General features: G+C 37.3%; 1 protein-coding gene across 3 annotated transcripts in view; it reads left to right on the plus strand.

Annotated features, from left to right (window-relative positions):
- Nucleotides 1-21,303, plus strand: part of insc (INSC spindle orientation adaptor protein) — a 57,565-nt gene that overhangs the window by 15,127 nt on the left and 21,135 nt on the right. For 2 of the 3 annotated variants that reach the window (XM_087797918.1, XM_087797919.1), the window contains exons 2-4: nt 8,023-8,114; nt 19,995-20,361; nt 20,430-20,482. In XM_087797918.1, the coding sequence (XP_087654044.1) occupies nt 8,056-8,114; nt 19,995-20,361; nt 20,430-20,482 (479 nt within the window). In that variant the 5' untranslated portion in view covers nt 8,023-8,055. Of the gene's footprint in view, nt 1-2,404; nt 2,461-8,022; nt 8,115-19,994; nt 20,362-20,429; nt 20,483-21,303 lie in introns of those variants that run through there. The other variant, XM_087797916.1, reaches the window with a different exon arrangement.

The following is a 21,303-nucleotide window of genomic DNA, read 5'->3' on the forward strand; positions in this document are numbered from 1 at the left end:
AGATGTAAACTTTTAAAATGAAAATATATGAAATCCGAGGGCTTTCTCTGAAAATATATTGATTTAAAAAAAAGATGCCATTGGATTTTCAATTTTTGTTTCAAAAATTGGCCCAAAAGTCGTGTTTTCATTATTGAATATAGAACAAACAGAAGGACCACAGACTGTTTCCATTATGCTTATGCTTCTATAAGTAAGCATACATCGACTTCAATCTTAAACCTTTAACTTATTTTTGTAGCCTTTTATCAGGTTTTCCTAGGTTGAACTTCTCTTTGAGTCCAGATACGACAGCAAGCGTCACTAGTAGCATCGACTGCTGCCACGATCACCTCCCACGCTGTCGTTTCCTGACAGCCTTTTACTCTCTAAACTCGTGTCTCCGCTGACGTTCCTGTCACCTGGAGAACCATCAGCGTCTCCACACTTAAACACGTTTGAAAGTTTGGTGGCAACACACGAGTCTGTCGAAGAAAAGCTCCTCCTGAAGATCAAAGCTGACCTCACATGATAGTTTCACTGCTTTTCAGGAGAAATTGAACATTATTTTTGTTGACATCCACATGCTAACTATGCTAAAACCTTGAACCCGACAAAGAAACATCTTCATATGTTTTGTAAAGATAAAGACTTTTGACTCAAATATTAAAACACAACTTAGTTTTAGTGACTCTCAACTTTACTGAGACAGTAAAAAGTGTTATAAAGTTAATCGCAGTAACATCTTCTTCTTCAAAAGTAACTTTAAAGCGTGTGTAAAAAGATTTGTTGAATTTAATGGATGACAATAAAGGGACTTTTAAAAGGCACCAGGATCTCAAGTGTGTCTTATTTAACGTCGTTAGGTTTATTTCAAACACGTGGAAGCAGCTCCAGGAGCATTGACCTTTAATGACCTTTAAATGAGAAGAGCTTTTAAGTGTTTTGAAGAGACGCTGGAGGCTTGTCTGACGTCTGTTGATGTGGATTCTTCGTTCTTTACCTGGAACCAGATGGAGATGTTGAATCTCCACTGTGGTGTAGATGGTCCAGTTCTTAATAGAGCGAGACATGTTTTCAATAAAATAAAATACTGTGGAAATGTTTTCTGACTTGAACAAGGTTTGTCTGACAAACATAAGTCAATGAAAATTTGAAAAATAAATTGACTTTGATTATATAAAAGTCAGAAAATGATTTGAATGTTCTTAGCAAAGTTTATTTATAATTATGGTTATGTATATTATTATGGTTATGATATCATGATGAAGATGAAGATGAAGATGAAGATGAAGATGAAGATGAAGATGAAGATGAAGATGATGATGGAGAGGATGAAGATGATGATGATGAAGCTGAAGATGATTGAGATGATGATGATGATAATGGAGAGGATACTGAAGATGATGGAGATGAAGATGAAGGTGACGAAGATGAAGATGATGTTGATGAAGCTGGTGATGATGAAGATGAAAATGATGATGATGATGATAATGAAGATGATGAAGATGAAGATAAAGATGACGAAGATGAAGATGATGTTGATGAAGCTGGTGATGATGAAGATGAAAATGATGATGATGATGATGTTGATGATGCTGGTGATGATGAAGATGAAAATGATGATGATAATGATGAAGATGAAGATGAAGATGAAGATGAAGATGATGTTGATGATGATGATGATGATGCTAGTGATGATGAGGATGATGAAAATGATGATGATGAAGATGATGAAGATGATGAAGATGATGAAGAAGACGATGATGAAGATGCAGATGAAGAAGATGATGATGATGAGTAATAATAATAATAATATATAACGAGTTATTTAAAGCTAACCGTGTAAGTTTGTCTTATCGATGCTGCTGATAAATCAATCATTTCTTCATGTTAGCTGCTGTAAGTGTGTTGACATGGGAACGTCTTGCTGAGTGTTCACTGTTATCTTTGGAATGTTCTCAATTTAGACTCGGAGATAAATGCTGAGTGGAGCGTTTTGAGCGTGAAGAACCCTTTTGTCATTTTCTTGACTTAGCTCGACGCTAACCTCAGTAACTAGTCTCACTATCTGACATGAAGAGTCAAATCAGTCTCTTTTATCAACCCTTCATGTTGGTGATCTACCCTGCCTATGACCCGTGGTAGCTGGGACATGCTTCCAGCACCTCAGGCCCTCTGAATGAATGAAAGTCCTGTTCAGATGTGTCTTCTCGTCACTAGTTTTTGTGACCATTGAGGAACCGGAGAACAGTAGCGAGAGAGCAACGTCTGATCTGTGGCTCCGTCTTTGTCTCGGAGCACAAGCAGCATCTCTGCGAGTGTGGGACGAGGAATGTTTGCTCCATGAATCAGCTCCTCCAGCTTCTGTGGTGACGCTGGAGTTGACATCAACACAATCTCTGTGTTTCAATCTTCAACGAGCTCCACCACAGACGCTGGAAGAAGAAGGTTCTGGATCCAGCAACACGTTCTAAGATGGTGAGTGACTACGTTGCATTATTTTTTTGGTAACTCGCTGTTCAAAAGTGTCGAAGCAGCCAAACCACAGTGTGTTGTTGTGTGTAGTTTCTGTGTCTCTGTGGTTTTCGAACCCGTCGTCTGTGTGTCTGCTGGACCTACCAGATGATTGCAAAGAGATGTGGAACGTTAGCGTTGATCCACGACTCAAGACGTTCCACGGAGCAGCCGCTGGTGAAGTTATTGCCACAGTAGGGGGCGCTCTCAGTTGAAAAAGATGTGAGGTGTCAATAGAATAGCAAATATTATAGAGCAGAGAGTGACATCTAGTGGACACTAAAGATGATGAAACTTTTATCATGAAGCTTTATCAACAACCAGCTAAAAACCTCAATTAATGATTTTTGTTATTATAATCTCCGCTCCTTATCTTATCTTAACGTGGCGTCTTTAAAGGTCACTAAACATCATGAACATTTCTCTGGGTTCATTGAAATATTGAGTCAGTCGTCTCCATGTGAAGTGACTCGGCAGCATTAAAGTACCTCTTGATCTTTAAAGTATGTACTTTTTTGAGTATTGTTTTGATTGTCTAAGCGCTTTGTGACCCTGGTCTTGAAAAGCGCTATATAAATAAATATTACTTACTTACTTACTTTTATTCGTGTTATTTCCTTTGATCTTTGCTCTTTTTATTTGCACTTTGTCATCCCTTGCACTTTTATTCTTTTTATTTGCAACTCTTGTTTTTAAGAAACTATCGTCTGCTGTGAACTGGAAACCCAATTTCCCGAAGCAGATCTCCAGAGGGATTAATAAAGTCAATCTAATCTAATCTAATCTAAAAGTATACATTTATGAATGAAGAAGTGAAGGGATGAGAATGAAGATTGTTCTTTGCTCGTTAAGAAACTGATTTTCTGAAAATCTCCAATCAAAGTTGTTTGTTTATCTTTTGTGTAACCCGAAGGCCCGAGAACAAATGGGTTTGTGGTATCCCTTGTGTTGCCTTCGGGTCAAGGTTACCCCAGAGTCCAGGAAACAAATGTGTTTGTGGTATCCCTTGTGTTGTCTCTGGGTCAAGGTGACCTGGAGTCCAGGAAACAAATGTGTTTGTGGTATCCCTTGTGTTGTCTCTGGGTCAAGGTGACCCGAAGGCCCTAGAACAAATGTGTGTGTGGTATCCCTTATGTCGGCTTTGGGTCAAGGTGAACGACTAAAGTTTTTAAACTTGTATGTATTCTTAAACATGTATTGTTTTCCTGTTCAAGCACGGGTCCGAGAAAGAGCTTTACAACTGGAAATGACGTAAATTTAAATGTGTATTTATGGATGCCATGGTTGTCGTTCAGCTTGAGCCAGAGACAACACAAGGGTTATTTTAAGGAACCAAGACTTTTACAGAACTAATAAAAATAAGAAAAGGTAACGAAGCCTTGAAAGGTTGGACAAGATTTCCACCAATTCTGACAAGACAAGAGAGAAGAAGTGGATTCTCAAGGTTGGAAGTGTAACTGGAGCCTCCAGTGTTGAAATCAGTTGAAATAATAGTTCACTGTGGACTTTCAACATTCTGTCAAATGTTCTCATCAACTTCTAGACCAAAGTTATGATTGCGTTCATGAGTTGAGCGCTCGACCACCAGACATGACTGAGGGTTCACACCAGTTTCTGTTCAACAAACTTGTTCAGTAAATATTTCTCACTCGGTTAGTGCAAATGTTATGTACGTATCTTATGGACGTATGGAATACCTCAAATATCAGACCATTATATGTGTCTTTTCAGTTCCAAACCAACAACAATAGGTTACTATAACAGAACTTTTAAACTGTACAAAGTGAAAAAGCTTAATTCGCAACTTTAAACTGACATAGATGGATCACTCTGGAGGCCTCTTTCGGGAAATTCTTTTTCCAGCAACAACCACGATAGATTAATGATACAAGAACAAAAACAAAGTGCAATAAAAAAGAAAGTGCAAGATGACACAATCTTAGTCTTAAGTAACAATTAAGTTAAACAATTTCTATCGATCAGTCAAGTTTTACCTTACCTTTTACCTTACCTTACAGAAAATAGATCAGGCACTCCTGCCCCCAAACTCAGAATTAAACAATCTAATATCACGAGGAAAGAATAAGTCTATTAGTGTTGCATCATGGGATGTAGCATTCGTGCTCCATCAGCTTCTCTGTTCACTGATGACAGTGTTCAGAGGATGATGTGATCATCATGATGGACAGTAGTTTGTCCAGTGATCTCCTCTCAGTAACTGTCACCAGTGAGTCCAGCTTTATGCCAACGATGTGACGTGATGTGTCGATAAAGAACTGAAGCTTTGTTGTGACACGCGTTTGAACCTCTCCACTGCTGATCAGTGATTTCCTCTTCACGTGAAACAATCGCAACCTAACGACGTTGTGACAGAAACATGTGCTGAACCGCTGGAGTATTTTTAAACCCCTCCACACACATGTTAGGAATTAAAAAGTCTGGAGTCCACGCCCGAGCACACAAGTGGCCGAGCGCTTGTTTTGCTGCCCTGCATGTGACTCGCGCCGAGACACTGGTGTCCTTTGTGCGGCTCGCCGGGCGACCACCGCATTCTGCTCACTGGGGTCGCTAATGGGGGAGGAGTTGGGAGGATCGCTCGGGTTTCAGCCCAGACGCAAACAGAAACTTCAGGAAGAAAACGAGATCCCATCAAAGGTCCAGCTGCTGCCTGTGAGGACGTCTGTTGCACCAACTGACACCATTCTCTCTGCAAAGTTTCCAAAAAACCAGACTCTTTCCTGGACAACACAACTACACTCTCAGAGCAATGGTCCTCAACCAGACACTCACAGAAATGTTTAACAGCTTGGAGGTGATTCACGTAATGAGGTTCACCTGACGACTCTTCTCACTGGTGCTCGTCCACCCGAGAGTGCCTCGAGGAGCCATAATGGAACCTGACACAGCGTCACCGGGTCAGACCTTCGTGGTCAACAAATGTAGGTTTGACCCTCCGATGTTGTGAGTGCGATGCTGGAGTTATGTCAGTTTTTCGGGCTTCTATTCTTGTCCAGAACTCCTCTCAGAAGGTTCTGGTACCGGTTTCATATCACTTGAAAATGCCACGACTGTGGTAACGAATAAAGCATCTTCGTCTTGCTCTGACAACGACATTTAGCTTGTTTTTTTTCCTAAAATCAAAAAAATATTGAACCTCTTAAGACCCTATGTTCTGGTGTCTGTTCTTGTTGTGAGATCACCTTACATGTTCTCATTTGACTCGAGGGCAAACCTTTATACAGGAAAAGTAAGTCAAGTCGTGGATTTCTAAGATTCACTAGAAACAATAATTTGTAATGATACACAAGATTCCAGATCAGTTAAATCAACAATCTAAGTACCAAAATAAATATATTGACAAATGAATGATACTTTTTTCATCCGTTCAAATGGCGCCAGTCATTTATTAAAATCCTAAATCATTTAAATCCATAGTCTGGAGCGACTGGTGTCAAGTTATGAACTTGATTCTTATAAACATCCATTTAAATATTCGGCCCTCTTGAATCTGAGAATCTAACCGTCAACCTTACATCGTCGCGAGTCACTTCAGAAAGCGTCAGAAGAACCAACGTCGTCAATGAACCCGTTCAGGGAGTCACAACACAGGAAGTTGCTCTGGAAGACCTTGGAATGCAGACGGAGGTTTGTAGGAAGGTTATGCAACGGTAAAGCCACAGGATCAGTAAACACTTCCTCTTCAGACGAACAAACCTCTGAGACGTTAGACTGATGGTGAAACATGGTTCTTTCTTCGACTGGTGCTGCATTAAACTCATCATCGGTGGTTAACATTCCTTAGGTCTGGCACAGAAATAGGCTAAGATAAGGGACTGTAAGAACTTAGGGTCTAAATCTGGAGAGAAGACTCTCATGCCCAAAGAGTTGCTCTCACTCAATACTGGCGTCTGTTGCATGCAGTGTCTGGTGCAATGTTCTTGCAGAAGCGTGAGAGCTATCACTGACCAAGGCAGAAACGATTGATTATCCAGAGAAGTTCTGAGAACCATGACGATAATGTAAGACTAGGAAGAATGCATTTCCAGAAGAAAATGCAGTGTGAATGCTGACCCTGCTGGGTTGTGGAAGTAGTAGTGGAATCAGAATTAAAAGTAGAGCAAGTGGAAATAATAGTTAAAGTAGAAGAAGTGGAAAATTAAAATGAGTAGTAGAATTAGTAGTTAAAAATAGAAGTAGTAGTAGTATTAGTAGTAGAAATAGTAGTGGAAGTATTAGTTGAATTAGTAGTTAAAGTAAAGGAAGTGAAATTAGTAGTAAAAGCAGTAGTAATAGAAATGTAAAAGTAGTAGTAGAATTACTTGTAAAAGTAGAATTAGTAGTATTAGAAGTAGTAGTGGAATTAGTATTAAAAGTAGAACAAGTGGAATTAGTAGTTAGAGAAGAATACTTTGAATTAGTAGTAAAAATAGAAGTAGTAGAAAAGTAAAATTAGTAGCAGAATTAGAAGTAAAAGTAGAAGTATTAGTAGTAGTAGTAGTAGTAGTGGAAGTAGTAGTAGAAGTAGTAGGTCAAAGTGGAAGGAGTTGAAACATAAGTTGAAGATTTTCCCCATTGAAATGAATGGGGTAGAAACAGAAGAATAAAAGAAAGAGTGGAAGAGATAAAAGAAAGCTAGAACATAACCTGCATTTCAAAAAAGGAGGTGAATTGATAAAAGTTTGAACAGTGCAAATCGTATTAAATTTGTTGGACTGGAAGCGGCACAAAGTTGAGGTCAGAAGAAAACAGTGTGTGAATGCTTCCCAGCATTCACACGATTAAGAACAGCTGATTGAGTCAGTGGTGATGAGACACATCTGAAATGGAAAAAAATACGACCTCAAAGTAAACCAATGGCAAAAGAAAACAACTTGACTCGGATGATTCTTGTCATCTCGCTCGTTCTTCTTACTTCCACCAAAAACAATTCCTCTTGATCTTCATCGATCGTACAACACATTAGGGGAGTATCGGGGACGGACATGTGTTCACGTCCCTTAACCAGCCGCTAATTACCGCACGCCGCGAGCGTGATTTCCGAAGCCACACTCCGGCAGGATTTCAGCGGCTAAAAGGATTAGAGTTTGGCTTCCACAGCTTCCCCAGATTGAAAAAAGGACTAATCCAAATGGGATACATCAATAAAAGGTGAAATAAAGTTGCGAGCACTCAAGAGCGCCGGCGAGGCTCGCTCGGCTCAAAGTCACTGGCGGCCGTCCAACACATGAGATGATAAGAAATATTATACCACTGGCACACGAGCCGCTCACCGCTATTTAAAACAGAGAGCTCTATTGATAATTGAATCACTCGGGAGGAAAGAGAAAGAAGCGGGACAGGAATAGAATGTTCAGAGGCGGATCAATATCGTGGTGGATCTCGCTGCCGCATCGTAGCGAGCGAGACACATTTATCCTCAACGTGTCCACCGGTGCATACGAGGATTTAATCTGCCATGATCCTCTCGTGTCGGACTGTTGTGCACACACAGGATGAGGAGATGACTAATGTTTGTTTCTGTTTCAGGTGACTGGTTCAAAGGAAGACGCTTCTGACAGAATGGCGACTCCCCAGAGCAGCTCCAGACAAAGCAGCTCGCTTTCCTCGTCCCCGATGAGGTGCGTAGAAACCACCAGTTCCATGAATATATTGAGGCAACATGAGCTTTTTTCTGCTGGATATTTATCTAGATTTCTTTACCTGTCACACAATAATTATATATATAAAACAATTCTAAAACAAATCTCGTAAACTAGAATCAAGTATGATTTTTTTCACTCTAAGAAACTATTTCAGATTATTTCAGGTGTTGATAACACAACAGAGGTGTCAGTTTAGAAAAACAAACAAGATAATACAAAAAACAAACCATAGAAAAACAGACATTCTGTAGCGCCGATATATAACAATGCCAGATAAAAATATTTTTTTAATAAGACAATAAGAGTTTTAAGACCATTTCTTATTATTCCAGTGAGACAATAGATCCCTTTTTAAGTTTTTAGACGTTCCACTTAATTACAAAAAAATGTTTAGCATGTTTGAATATCAATAAAAAACTTGTATTTATATTCAAACACGGTTTAATGGTTCAGTTGGTTCATTTGAATTCCATTGGACTTATTCATTAATTCAATAATTTACTTATTTTGTGATGGATTTTCTTTCTCTTTAAAAATGTTTAGTTTTTTTCAGTTCACTTGGTTAAATGCAGGCAGTGCTGTGTCGACGAAGCTTCGTGAAACAGTTTCATATCTTTAGACGGTCAGTAGGTTGCGCCACAAATTAATAAAGAATTCAATAGAATAGTTGTTCAAATCAATAGATTCTAGTGACATCTAGTGGACTTTGATTGTGATGTTTCATGAAGCTTCACTGAAATATCGCCCACATACAGATACACGACACAAATATATACACACACACACACACACAAGCACAAACACACGCAAAATTTATATTTATACTTAAATGGATCCCAGAACCCGCATAAAAAACAGAAACATTAAAAAAAAGCTATAGAAATAAAAAGATCATCAACAAAATGGGGCCAGTATTTTAATCATTAAAGAGTTTTCTTGCTACAGAAAATATCTCGTTGTCTAATGAAATACGTTGTGGTGAAGACAAGTTAACCAATAAAGCAAAGGATGAATATCCTACTCTCTTAAAATCGAATCTTTGTAAAAATGTTAGAATCCAACGGCAACATCTGTAAAAATTAAAGTGTAATCCTCCGATATTAGAACCGGACTCACAGACGGTGGGAACAAAACATGTCCATCAGCCAGGATTGGAAACAGAAAATCAGCTCAATCTGTTTCACACATGCTACGAACAGAAAGTAAGAGCAATGCGACGCGGACGGAATGAGATGAGGTCATTTTTTCTTCGGCACGGTCGTCGAGATCTTCTCAGCGAACGCACGAGAAGCTGATTCAAACCGTTCATCCGGCTGACGCTAACAAGACGGTTTTAGTCACCCATCATCGGGATTATTTTCAATCCCGTCGAATACCATGAGTGCAGATGCTAACACGTGTCGGAGGAAGCACGCGGTCAGTGGTCATGGATGAGGAAACATTAACAGCATGTCACGAACACACAGGACGAGTCGCTCGTGACACAATTCGCTGTGTTTGTGACGCACTCTTTAAAAGGCCCCTGAATCTACAGATTAAATTATTGGTTTTCGCTTTGGTTTTTGGGAATCAGGAAATACTTCTGTACCCGAGACTACCTCAGAGAACGAGACACCAACAAGACTGGACAGTTTTGCGACCAATTCCAGTCAAGACCAAGACAGACCAGGTTGTAATGGACTGAGACTAAAAAAACAAACAACTTTATAAATGTAAAAGTTTGACCTTTTAATGCCTTTCTAAAAAAACAATCATGGTCCATTATCCTTTAAGACCACTATTTCTGGACCATGACCCGGTGAGACAGAAAGAACCAGAGACCAAGAGTGGTCTCCAGACTGAAATCAAGTAAAGTCTCAATGAGGTTGATGAAAATCTGGGAAAAAAAGAGAAGAGAAGAAGTGAATATTCTGACTGATGTGAAGGTAACTCTCTGTCCCTTTCTGTCCAGTCTTCCTTGAATAACTTGACAGAAAGAGACAGAGATTTCAGGTCAGGTTGATGGAGGTCAAGGTTGTTATCGAGCTAACAAGTGAAGACGTGTGAAAGAAGGATGTGTGAAGTACTTCAGGGACATAACAACTGCAGAGAAAGAAAAGACAGGATGGTTTTTTAGGTAGTAGGAAAAGGAGAGAGTGACCGAAGAGAATGAGTCGATTACATTAAGACTAAGTCAAGACCACCTCAGCTGAGACCATGACACCAGCAGTGAATGTCCAGACCTTTGAAGAACAAGTCCTTAACCAGATTCAACATCCAGGCAGAATATATTGTGCAGGGTGACTGAGTTCTTCTTGACGTTGGCCTGAATCTGGACAAGACGTAGAGAATCAGAGAGAAAAAAAAAATCATCCACCGTGAGACAAGACCAAAGCAATAGATCAAAGAAAAATGAAACTAAACCAAGACTGTTCTGGAGAACTACATTTCTAGTTGGCATCGTCCATATATGGATAACGAATTGTAGGTGTGTGTGTGTGTGTTCCTAATTTGAATCTCCAATAGACCCTTTTAAAATACCAAATTGGAATAATTTGAAACCATATAAATACAAGACACTAAATAAGGGATATTGCTATAATGTCAGCTCATGATTGGCCAGAACTTACTGCCTTCTCTCCTCCCTCTCTCTCTTTTTACTGACCTTTGGATTATTTGGTTTTCAAATTTATTTTTTACATCTGGGCTCAGCGGGTATTTCAGCCAGTACTATACAAGTTATGAAGTAGTCGATGGACCTCTTTTTTTGGCCAGTACACTTAAGAGATTGTTTTCATTAAAAAGTGATTCATCTGTGTTTACCTTTTCATGACCTCGGTCTCAAATCAAATCCACCCAAAAAAATCACATTATTTTTCACACAATAAAAATCAGTGTGAGTTCGGCTCTGCTCGCCAAGAACTTTGAAGTGCGTCGACTCTCGGCCAAAACGCTGCAGTGAGTGTAGGAAGTGTCGTTGTAGTCGTACATGTGTCAACAGAACGATGGACTGGATAAAAGAAAGGAGAGCAACAGATACGAATGTGAGCATGAGCTGCTCTTGGATGCAGATGAAGAGACGCAGGAAACATCTGGGACTCACATGTCCATCACACTTGCCAGGACTTCGTCAAAGTCTCACGTTACTGCGACCAACTGGGCTTGACCTTCAGCCAGTAAAAAAAAAAAACCCGGCGTGACTTGCAGATTTAGAACCGACCATATGCTCCGGCCGTTCTGTGATCTCATCGTTTCCCCCTGGTTCCTAGGAGCGTCTTTATGGAAACTGGCCTCCCAAGAGCTTCTCACCGCAGTCATTGTCTCGGCGCGGATCAGCCAATGGCACGACCAGATGTATCATTTTCCCTCCAAAGAATGCCCGAGTCGAGGATTCTTGAGCGAAGAAGTGGCCGCACTCGCTCGTCTCAAGCCAAACCCACAAGTCTCCGCTCACATACGCTCGCAGCTCGTTCCCACCGCATTTCCATTCGCCCTCTCGCCCCCCAACCGGACCCCTCTCTGGTCGAGGCTCCGGTGGGGGACGGAACATATTCATACGTGCCTGGCACCGAGGGAAGAGTCATTAGAAAAACCACTGGAAGGAAGAATTTCTTCCTGATTAAGATTCATGCTTGCAGAATTTTCCTTAAACTATCACGTGGTCTTTACACACATGGTTGTGCATCGGAGGGATTAACTGGGTTGACTAGTCTCAGAGGTCACCACGAGGTCATTACACCCCAGCAGTGAGAAGCAAATACATGCAGCCTTTAGTAACTTTAGATTAAACACAGACATTTTCCACATAAAGTCAACTTTTGTCTTTTGTCGAATACAATTCTGAGGGGTCTGGTTCTGAAGGTCAGAACCTCAAAGTACTGTAGGTCATATGCTCAGATCCCTCTTAAATAACACAAATGTATTCTTTGTTTCGTCTTCTCTCTATGACTCCATCTCAAACATCGTGGTCTACCACCAGATATTTGTATCCAGGTATTTGTACCCAGATATTTGTACATAGATATTTGTATCCAGATATTTGTACCCAGATATTCGTACCCAGATATTCATACATAGATATTTGTACCCAGATATTTGTACCTAAATATTAGTACCCAGATATTCATACCCAGATATTTGTAACCAGATATTTGTACCTAAATATTAGTACCCAGATACTTGTACCTAAATATCATTACCCAGATATTCATACCCAGATATTTGTAACCAGATATTTGTACCCAGATATTTGTACCTAAATATTAGTACCCAGATATTCGTACCCAGATATTAGTACCCAGATATTTGTACCCATATATTTGTACCCAGATATTTGTATTCAGATATTTGTACCCAGATATTCGTACCCAAATATTCGTACCCAGATATTCGTACCCATATATTTGTACCTAAATATTTGTACCCAAATATTTGTTCCCAGATATTAGTACCCAGATATTTGTAACTAGATATTTGTATCCAGATATTCGTACCCAGATATTTGTAACTAGATATTTGTAACCAGATATTCGTACCAAGATATTTGTATCCAGATATTCGTACCCAGATATTTGTAACTAGATATTTGTATCCAGATATTCGTACCAAGATATTTGTAAATAGATATTAGTACCCAGATATTCGTACCCAGATATTTGTAAATAGATATTTGTACCCAGATATTTGTACCCAGATATTTGTAACCAGATATTCGTACCCAGATATTAGTACCCAGATATTAGTAACTAGATATTGGTACCCAGATATTTGTAACTAGATATTTGTATCCAGATATTCGTACCAAGATATTTGTAAATAGATATTTGTACCCAGATTTTTTTAACCAGATATTCGTACCCAGATATTTGTACCCAGATATTTGTAACCAGATATTCCTACCCAGATATTAGTACCCAGATATTTGTAACTAGATATTGGTACCCAGATATTTGTAACCAGATATTTGTACCCAGATACACATACCCAGATAAGCTGTGTTTGCTGTAAACTCTCATTACTACCTGAATGGAAGGAGTCATGGTTCCTCAAAACATAGTTTTGTTCGGAAGATTCTGAAGAACTATTTCTGCAAAACTAACTTGACCACTAGGAACATCTCTCGTCTTTAATGTTTTCCTCCTGCAGGTCAAGTGAGTCGAAGTCTCATTAGCCCTGGAAACAGCTTGTGTGTAGATATTAGCCACTAAACTGATGTCAGAAAGGTTCATGTTACAAACGTCAAGAAGCCCAGCCGTGCAACACGGGACGTCCACACTTTCATTTCAAACAGCAGCAGGGATTCTTCAGCATCTCTCGGCTGGAGAGCGAAGCTCGACGGCGACCGTGACTCGACCTCCTGATCTTCAATGTTTAACATGTAACTGGATCAGAGTCGAATCTTGCAGCAGCAACAGGCGCCGCTAACCAATGAGTTCCGGGCCGTTCAGAATCGTTCATAAGTGAGACGCAACATCTGCTCAGTCACACACCTGCACATCATCATCACCAGCTCCTAAATATCCACTTCTCAATGTGTCGTGTGTCTGTTGTTGTAGCGCCCCCTGGAATTAACCTCACGTGTGGTGAGATACAGCAACAGTGCGATGAGATGTTCCATTTGACAACTTTATAAAATACTTTTTAACCTGGTCGAACCAGAGCTAATGTCAAAAGACCTTCTCTGTCACCTTAACTTTAAAACAACTTTGATCCTCTCCAGAAACCAAATGTTAAATGTTAAAAAATTCAAACAAATGGAGAAAAAAATGCCAAAAACACAAAAGTCATCATAGATTTTTACACATTTTGACTAAGGTTTGGATCATTTGTTTAACCACTTCATCCTTCTTTTGATACTTCAAACATTAAACTTTTCATTTAAAAAAATATATACATTTTTTATTTTTTTGTTTTTCAAGTTCTTTTTTTGTTTTACAATTTTGAATGTTTTGTGACTTACATTTTTTTTAATAATCGGTTAAAAAAGTTCTAAAAGTGTTTAATTGTCATTCATCTAAATATTTCAAAAGTGAACTTTTATTTAATCAAGTATTACTTTTTGTTTTTCCGAGGTTTTATTTTCAAATCATGGTACTTTGTAGATATTTGGTGCCCAAAAACTAATTTTATTCTCTCTCATTGAGATACAAAAACACACTTTTGCTTTACACACTTGTGTCTCTTTTATTTATTTATTTTATGAACCTCAAACATCTTCATGTATTTTCTTTAACAAACGTATGTTTTCATCAGCATTTTAACGTCTGATAGAAATAAAAAAGATTGCAATGAAATTTTTATTAATGTTGAAAAATATCTCAATAAGGGCTTTTATATTAAACGTATAAATATTTAATAGTGTGTTAAAACCAGGGGAATTTAAAGTGAAAATTCTAAGTGAAAATTCCAAGTAAAAATTGAAGAAAAGATTCAAAGTGAAAATTCAAAGTGAAAATTCAAAGTGAAAATTCAAAGTGAAAATTCTAAGTGAAAATTCAAAGTGAAAATTCAACATGAAAATCAAAGGCGGTTCCAGATATGTGGCGACTGACGGTAGAAAAAAACCCTCACTTGTCCTCCTACACACACACTCAAAGTCATGATGCCTTTGGATTCTGTCAAGCGTCGCTGTTGACTCATAACGTTTGTAAAAATTGAAACGATTAGCGTCAAAATTGTCTGGAATTGTGTCAGTGTACAGTTGTGTTTCCGTTCATGGTCTGTGATGTGATCAGTGAACGAACTCGGTCGACACCGACTCGAGAGATAAACGTGTGTTTTCATGCGTTCGCGGCTGTTTTTAGCTGCAAACAAAGTGACTCACGCTGTGATGAGTTCGAGTCTCGGTGGCTCTTTGAGGGACGGGTTCCCCGTGAATCCACCAGGCCTGTCAGATGAAGACGCTCCTGATGTTTTCTGGGAAACCTGAGATTCAACACAAAACTTCTTTGCAAAAGTTTTCAATAGATGAAAAATATCGAGGTGTTTTTTTTTTCCTTCATTCTCCTTCTTAACAGGGACAATAACTTCTTATTCCAGATGTTTTGATGTCACCCATGAGAATATTTGTAATACTCCAGTGTATTTGAAGATGAATGAAGGATAATATCGTGACTTTCTCAGCAGAGTTTGATCAAACGACCAGATTGAATCAACTTTCTTAGTCGCAGGATTATCAAGTGTTTTTCTATTTATAGTAACATTTATAGTTTATAGTCGTTATTCCTGTGACACAGTACGTTCTCCTCCTCCTTAACTCTGATGCGTGAAGTGTTCGTGGATCTGCAGCTTCTCTGTGACTCATCCAGCGACGCCATGAGAAGTAAATCATCTCAAAGTTTAGTTTTCACGGAAACCATTTGCTGTGTTCTGATGAATCTGAGCAGAAACTGAAGTAAATCACGTCGGCTGCCAACTTCTGCTGCGCCACAGCTCTTGACGCCGTTTAACAGTTTTCTAATCCGTTGCCTTGTTTTTTTCCCTTTCTTCGTGACCTCTAAACTAACACATCTGTTGACCTTTAACCTTTACTTCCCCTGCAGGGCTCAGTTACAGCGACACCTAGTGGCAAGAACGCAGATGTCGCTGTAACTGATGTATATTTAAACATATACAGGTATACTGTTTTAGATTGTTATTGGGAAAAATTCAAAAATCATCAGTGTATCAAATACTTTGATTGAAAGTATAAAACGTATATTTGAAACTGATGTAAAGGAAAAGATGAATAATAAAAACAATATTAAAGTAAATGTAAGACAAGGGTGATAAACAACAAATGTATTGAGCAATAAAAACATCTTTATAATCAAGTTTTTAATTATTAAAAAGCTGTGATAGAAGAACTCACATCGTCCTCCATCCATTGAAGCTTCAGTTTCCTCCTCAATGAAAGGATAAGCAAGTTGGTGTCGACGCTGATTGAGTTTGCTGAGAAGATTAGACTTTAATGATCCGACTGAGGCTCTTTGTTGTCGCCGGTTCTTCTCGCTCTAATGAGACCCGGGACCGAGCCGACCATCGCTCTGGTCCTCCGGGGGAGACATTCTTCTCCGGCCTGGTTGTTGGTTCATATCTCAACGAGACCGAACTCATTGATACACAAACAAGGGTCAATAAAAGATATTTGTTTGGATTGAAGCCGCTGTTCAATACGTCTCCAGTGATGTAACATTTGAACAGTGAGACGACGTCAATGAACACAAACACTGGAGCCTCACGAGAGACAGCAGGATTATTGAACTCTTTTAAATTGACTCAGAGAAGAAACGTCATTATCTTGACTAGTTTCACTTCTCTACATCAGTTTTTAGATCATTTTATAACTTTTTATACAATCATTAAGTCAAAAACATGTTTGTTCTGTATGTATCATATGAGTAAAATAATATAATTATAATCAAACAATTTTCAACTATAATCAAACAATTTTAAACTGTAATCGAAAAATGTTCAGCTATAATAAAACAATTCTCAACTGTATTGAAACAATTTTCAACTATAATAAATCAATTCTCAATTGTAATCAACAATTTTCATCTGTAATCAAACAATTTTCAACCATAATCAAACAATTCTCAATTGTAATCAAACAATTTTCAACTTTAATCAAACAATTTTCAACTATTATTAAACAATTTTCAACTGTAATCGAACAATTTTCAGCTATAATCAGACAAGTTTCAACTGTAATCAAACAATTTTCAACTATAATACATCAATTCTCAACTGTAATCAACAATTTTCATCTGTAATCAAACAATTTTCAACTATAATCAAACAATTCTCAATTGTAATCAAACAATTTTCAGCTTTAATAAAACAATTTTCAACTATTATTAAACAATTTTCAACTGTAATCGAACAATTTTCAGCTATAATCAGACAATTTTCAACTATAATCAACAATTTTCAACTGTAATCAGACAATTTTCAACTATAATCAGACAATTCTCAATTGTAATCAAACAATTTTAAACTTTAATCAAACAATTTTCAACTATTATTAAACAATTTTCAACTGCAATCAAACAATTTTCAACTATAATCAAACATCTTCCAACTATAATCCAACAATTTTCATTATAATCAAACAATTTTCAACTATAATCCAACAATTTTCATTATAATCAAACAATTTTCAACTATAATCAAACAATTTTCAACTATAATCAAACAATTTTCATTATAATCAAACAATTTTCAACTATAATCAAACGATTTTCAACTTAAATCAAACAATTTTAAACTAAAATCAAACAATTTTTAACTATAATCAAACTAATTTAAAATAGAATCAAACAATTTTCAACTAAAATCAAACAATTTTCATCTAAAATCAAACAATTTTCGACTATAATCAAACGATTTTCAACAGTAATAAAACAATCTTAAATTAGAATCAAACAATTTTCAACTGAAAGAGTGTATTTTAATTTGAGCGTTTTTTCTTCTCGTCGGCTTCATTATCTTCACTCACCTGGATCTTCTTCACACCTGAGGACTCGTGACTAAACGGATCATATTTCAGGCCCCAGAGAAGGTTGAGTCATGAATCATATTAACGAGTGTTAATTGAAAAAGTGACGACGATAATGACTCTGAAACTAAACGACCTTTCGTGAACCTAACAAGAATGTTCCGATGATGAAGGTCATTGGTTCGCGTGTAGGAGGAAGAGATTAGCAATAATAGTTCTTAATCTGATCCTGTAAACAGGAGAGAAGCTGCATAAACTTGATTTCCATCTCAAATTGTTTTTGTTTTTGGTTGTTTATGAAACTTTTAGTGGGAATAACAGAAAAAATAAACTTTCTTTTACTCTGCCGCTGTGTTGGAACATAGAGCTAAACTACTTTAAACGTAAAGTTGATTTAAATAGTTGTTAACATGTAGGCTAAACGCTAAAAAACCTTTTCCCATCATGCAGCAGGAGTGTGTGCAGTACTGGATGTTGAGTATGACAACATGAGCGATTACGACTATTTGAGTGTTTTTAGCATTTATGCTAACAAGTGGCCTGTTCTTTTTATTTTAACAAATATGTAAACTCATTTGAACGTAAAAATCCAAAATACTTGTAAGCTACATGCTAAAAACATTATTTTTACCCATAATGCTGCAGGGGGTGATTATGAGCAATTGTACACAAGTATAACTGGATGTGTGTTATTAGACATTTATTTATTCATTTGTATTTAGTGTTTTCAGCATTTAGCCTAAATGCTAACAAGTCGTTGAAAATGTTTGACATTAAGTTTAAAAATTATTCACTCGCTCTGATAGTTCTGGCAAAAAAAAGGTTATTTTCCTTTTAACACAAATCTAAACTCACTTGAAGGTAAATGAGTTGGAATGACTTAGCATTTAGTGCATAGGCTAACTGCTTAAAACATTAGCTTTACCCATAATGCTGCAGGGTTATGTGCAATTCCTGGATGAATTTTACAAATTATTAATCATTTTCAAGTTCGACAAAACTTCATTTTCGACAAAACTGTTGAATAATTGTTGATTTAATCATTGAATTACATGTAAAACAGTTTTTATTTTTCTATTTTAGTTGACGACAGACGATTTTCAACTATAACCAAAAAGATTTAAACTAAAATCAAACCATTTTTAACTAAAACTAAACAATTTTCAACTAAATTCAAACAATTTCCAACTATAATCAAACAATTTTCAACTATAATAAAACAATTTTCAACTATAATCAAACAATTTTCAACTATAATCAAACAATTTTCAACTATAATTAAACAATTTTCAACTATAATAAAACAATTTCCAACTATAATCAAACAATTTCCAACTATAATAAAACAATTTTCAACTATAATAAAACAATTTCCAACTATAATCAAACAATTTTCAACTATAATAAAACAATTTCCAACTATAATCAAACAATTTCCATTTATAATAAAACAATTTTCAACTAAAATCAAACAATTTTCAACTATAATCAAACAATTTTCAACTAAAATCAAACAATTTTCAACTGTAATCAAACAATTTTCAATTATAATCAAACAAATTTCAACTAAAACCAAACTATTTTCAACTATAATCAAACAATTTTCAACTAAATTCAAACGATTTTTAACTAAAACTAAACAATTTTCAACTAAAATCAAACAATTTCCAACTATAATCAAACAATTTTCAAATATAATAAAACAATTTTCAACTAAAATCAAACAATTTTCAACTAAAATCAAACAATTTTCAACTATAATCAAACAATTTTCAACTATAATCAAACAATTTTCAACTATAATAAAACAATTTTCTACTAAAATCAAACAATTTTCAACTAAAATCAAACAATTTTCAACTATAATCAAACAATTTTCAACTATAATCAAACAATTTTCAACTATAATCAAACAATTTTCAACTAAAATCAAACAATTTTCAACTAAAATCAAACAATTTTCAACTATAATCAAACAATTTTCAACTATAATCAAACAATTTTCAACTATAATCAAACAAGTTCCAACTATAATCAAACAATTTTCAATTATAATCAAACAAATTTAAACTAAAACCAAACAATTTTCAACTATAATCAAACAATTTTCAACTATAATCAAACAATTTTCAACTATAATCAAACAATTTTCAACTAAATTCAAACCATTTTTAACTAAAACTAAACAATTTTCAACTATAATCAAATCATTTTCAACTATAATCAAACACTTTTCAACTAAATTCAAACCATTTTAAACTAAAACTAAACAATTTTCAACTATAATCAAACAATCTTCAACTGAATTTGTAAAAATGTGAAGCATGTGTTTTTTCCCCAAATTATTCTTGACTGTAGCCTTCAGCGCAGGCGTTGATTGTATGGTGGTTCTCTCGCAGCACACACATGCAGTCCCTCCAGATGGACTCGGTCCAGCGGTGGATGGAGGACCTGCGTCACATGACGGAGGTGGAGTGCATGTGCGTCCTCCAGGCCAAACCCATCGAGGTGGAGGACGAGGGTCAGCAGACGGAGCTGATCGTGGCCTCGGCTCCGGGCGGAGGAGACCACGTGGCCCGGAACAACCTGCAGTCGCTGCTGCGGCGAGCGCTGGTGGTGAGCACGGAGCTGGGCAAGATGTTCCAGCGGCTGGAGAAGGGTCGGTGGCAGAGGGTCCACAGCACGGCCGTGAGGGCCAACTGCCACGTGCGCTCCCTGGTGCACGAGTACAGTACTGCACGCAGCACGCCGCCAGAAATGCAAAAGGTGGAAAAACATCTCTTTTTTTTTGGTGAAAAAATGAAACCTGAAATGTCCTATTTGTGTTGTTGTAGTACGAGACGTCTCTGCTGGAGAAGTGCCTGGAGCTCACCAACATCACCGAGAGGTCAGACCTTCTACGCTAGTGTCCTCACAACATTCAATAACATTTAAAAGGTTTTAGTCGAAATGTTGGTGTTTTTTATGCATTGAATTGTTATTTTTAAATCATTTCTACATTGAAAGTTGACCCGAAGGCCTGAAAACAAATGTGTTTGTGGTATCCCTTGTGATGTCTCTGGGTCAAGGTGACCCGAAGGCCTGAAAAACAAATGTCTCTGGGTCAAGGTGACCCGAAGGCCTGAAAAACAAATGTCTCTGGGTCAAGTTGAACTGAAGGCCTGAAAACAAATTAGTTTTTGTTATCCCTTGTGTTGTCTCAGGGTCAAGGTGACCTGAAGGCCTGAAAACAAATGTGTTTGTGGTATCCCTTGTGTTATCTCAGGGTAAAGTTGACCCGAATACCTGAAAACAAATGTGTTTGTGGTATCCCTTGTGTTATCTAAGGGTCAAGGTGACGCGAAGGCCTGAAAACAAATGTGTTTGTGGTATCCCTTGTGTTATCTCAGGGTCAAGTTGACCCGAAGGCCTGAAAACAAATGTGTTTGTGGTATACCTTGTATTGTATCAGGGTCAAGGTGACCTGAAGGCCTAAAAACAAATGTGTTTGTGGTATCCCTTGTGTTATCTCAGGGTCAAGGTGACCTGAAGCCCTAGTAACAAATGACTTTTTGGTAACCCTTGTGTTATCTCAGGGTCCAATGTGACCCCAAGGCCTGAAAACAAGTGTGTTTGTGGTATCCCTTGTGTTATCTCAGGGTCAAGGTGACCCGAAGGCCTGACAACAAGTGTGTTTGTGGTATCCCTTGTGTTATCTCAGAGTCAAGG

The sequence above is a fragment of the Callionymus lyra genome, chromosome 8 (genome assembly GCF_982586985.1).
Source record: "Callionymus lyra chromosome 8, fCalLyr1.hap1.1, whole genome shotgun sequence".
Taxonomy (NCBI): domain Eukaryota; kingdom Metazoa; phylum Chordata; class Actinopteri; order Syngnathiformes; family Callionymidae; genus Callionymus; species Callionymus lyra.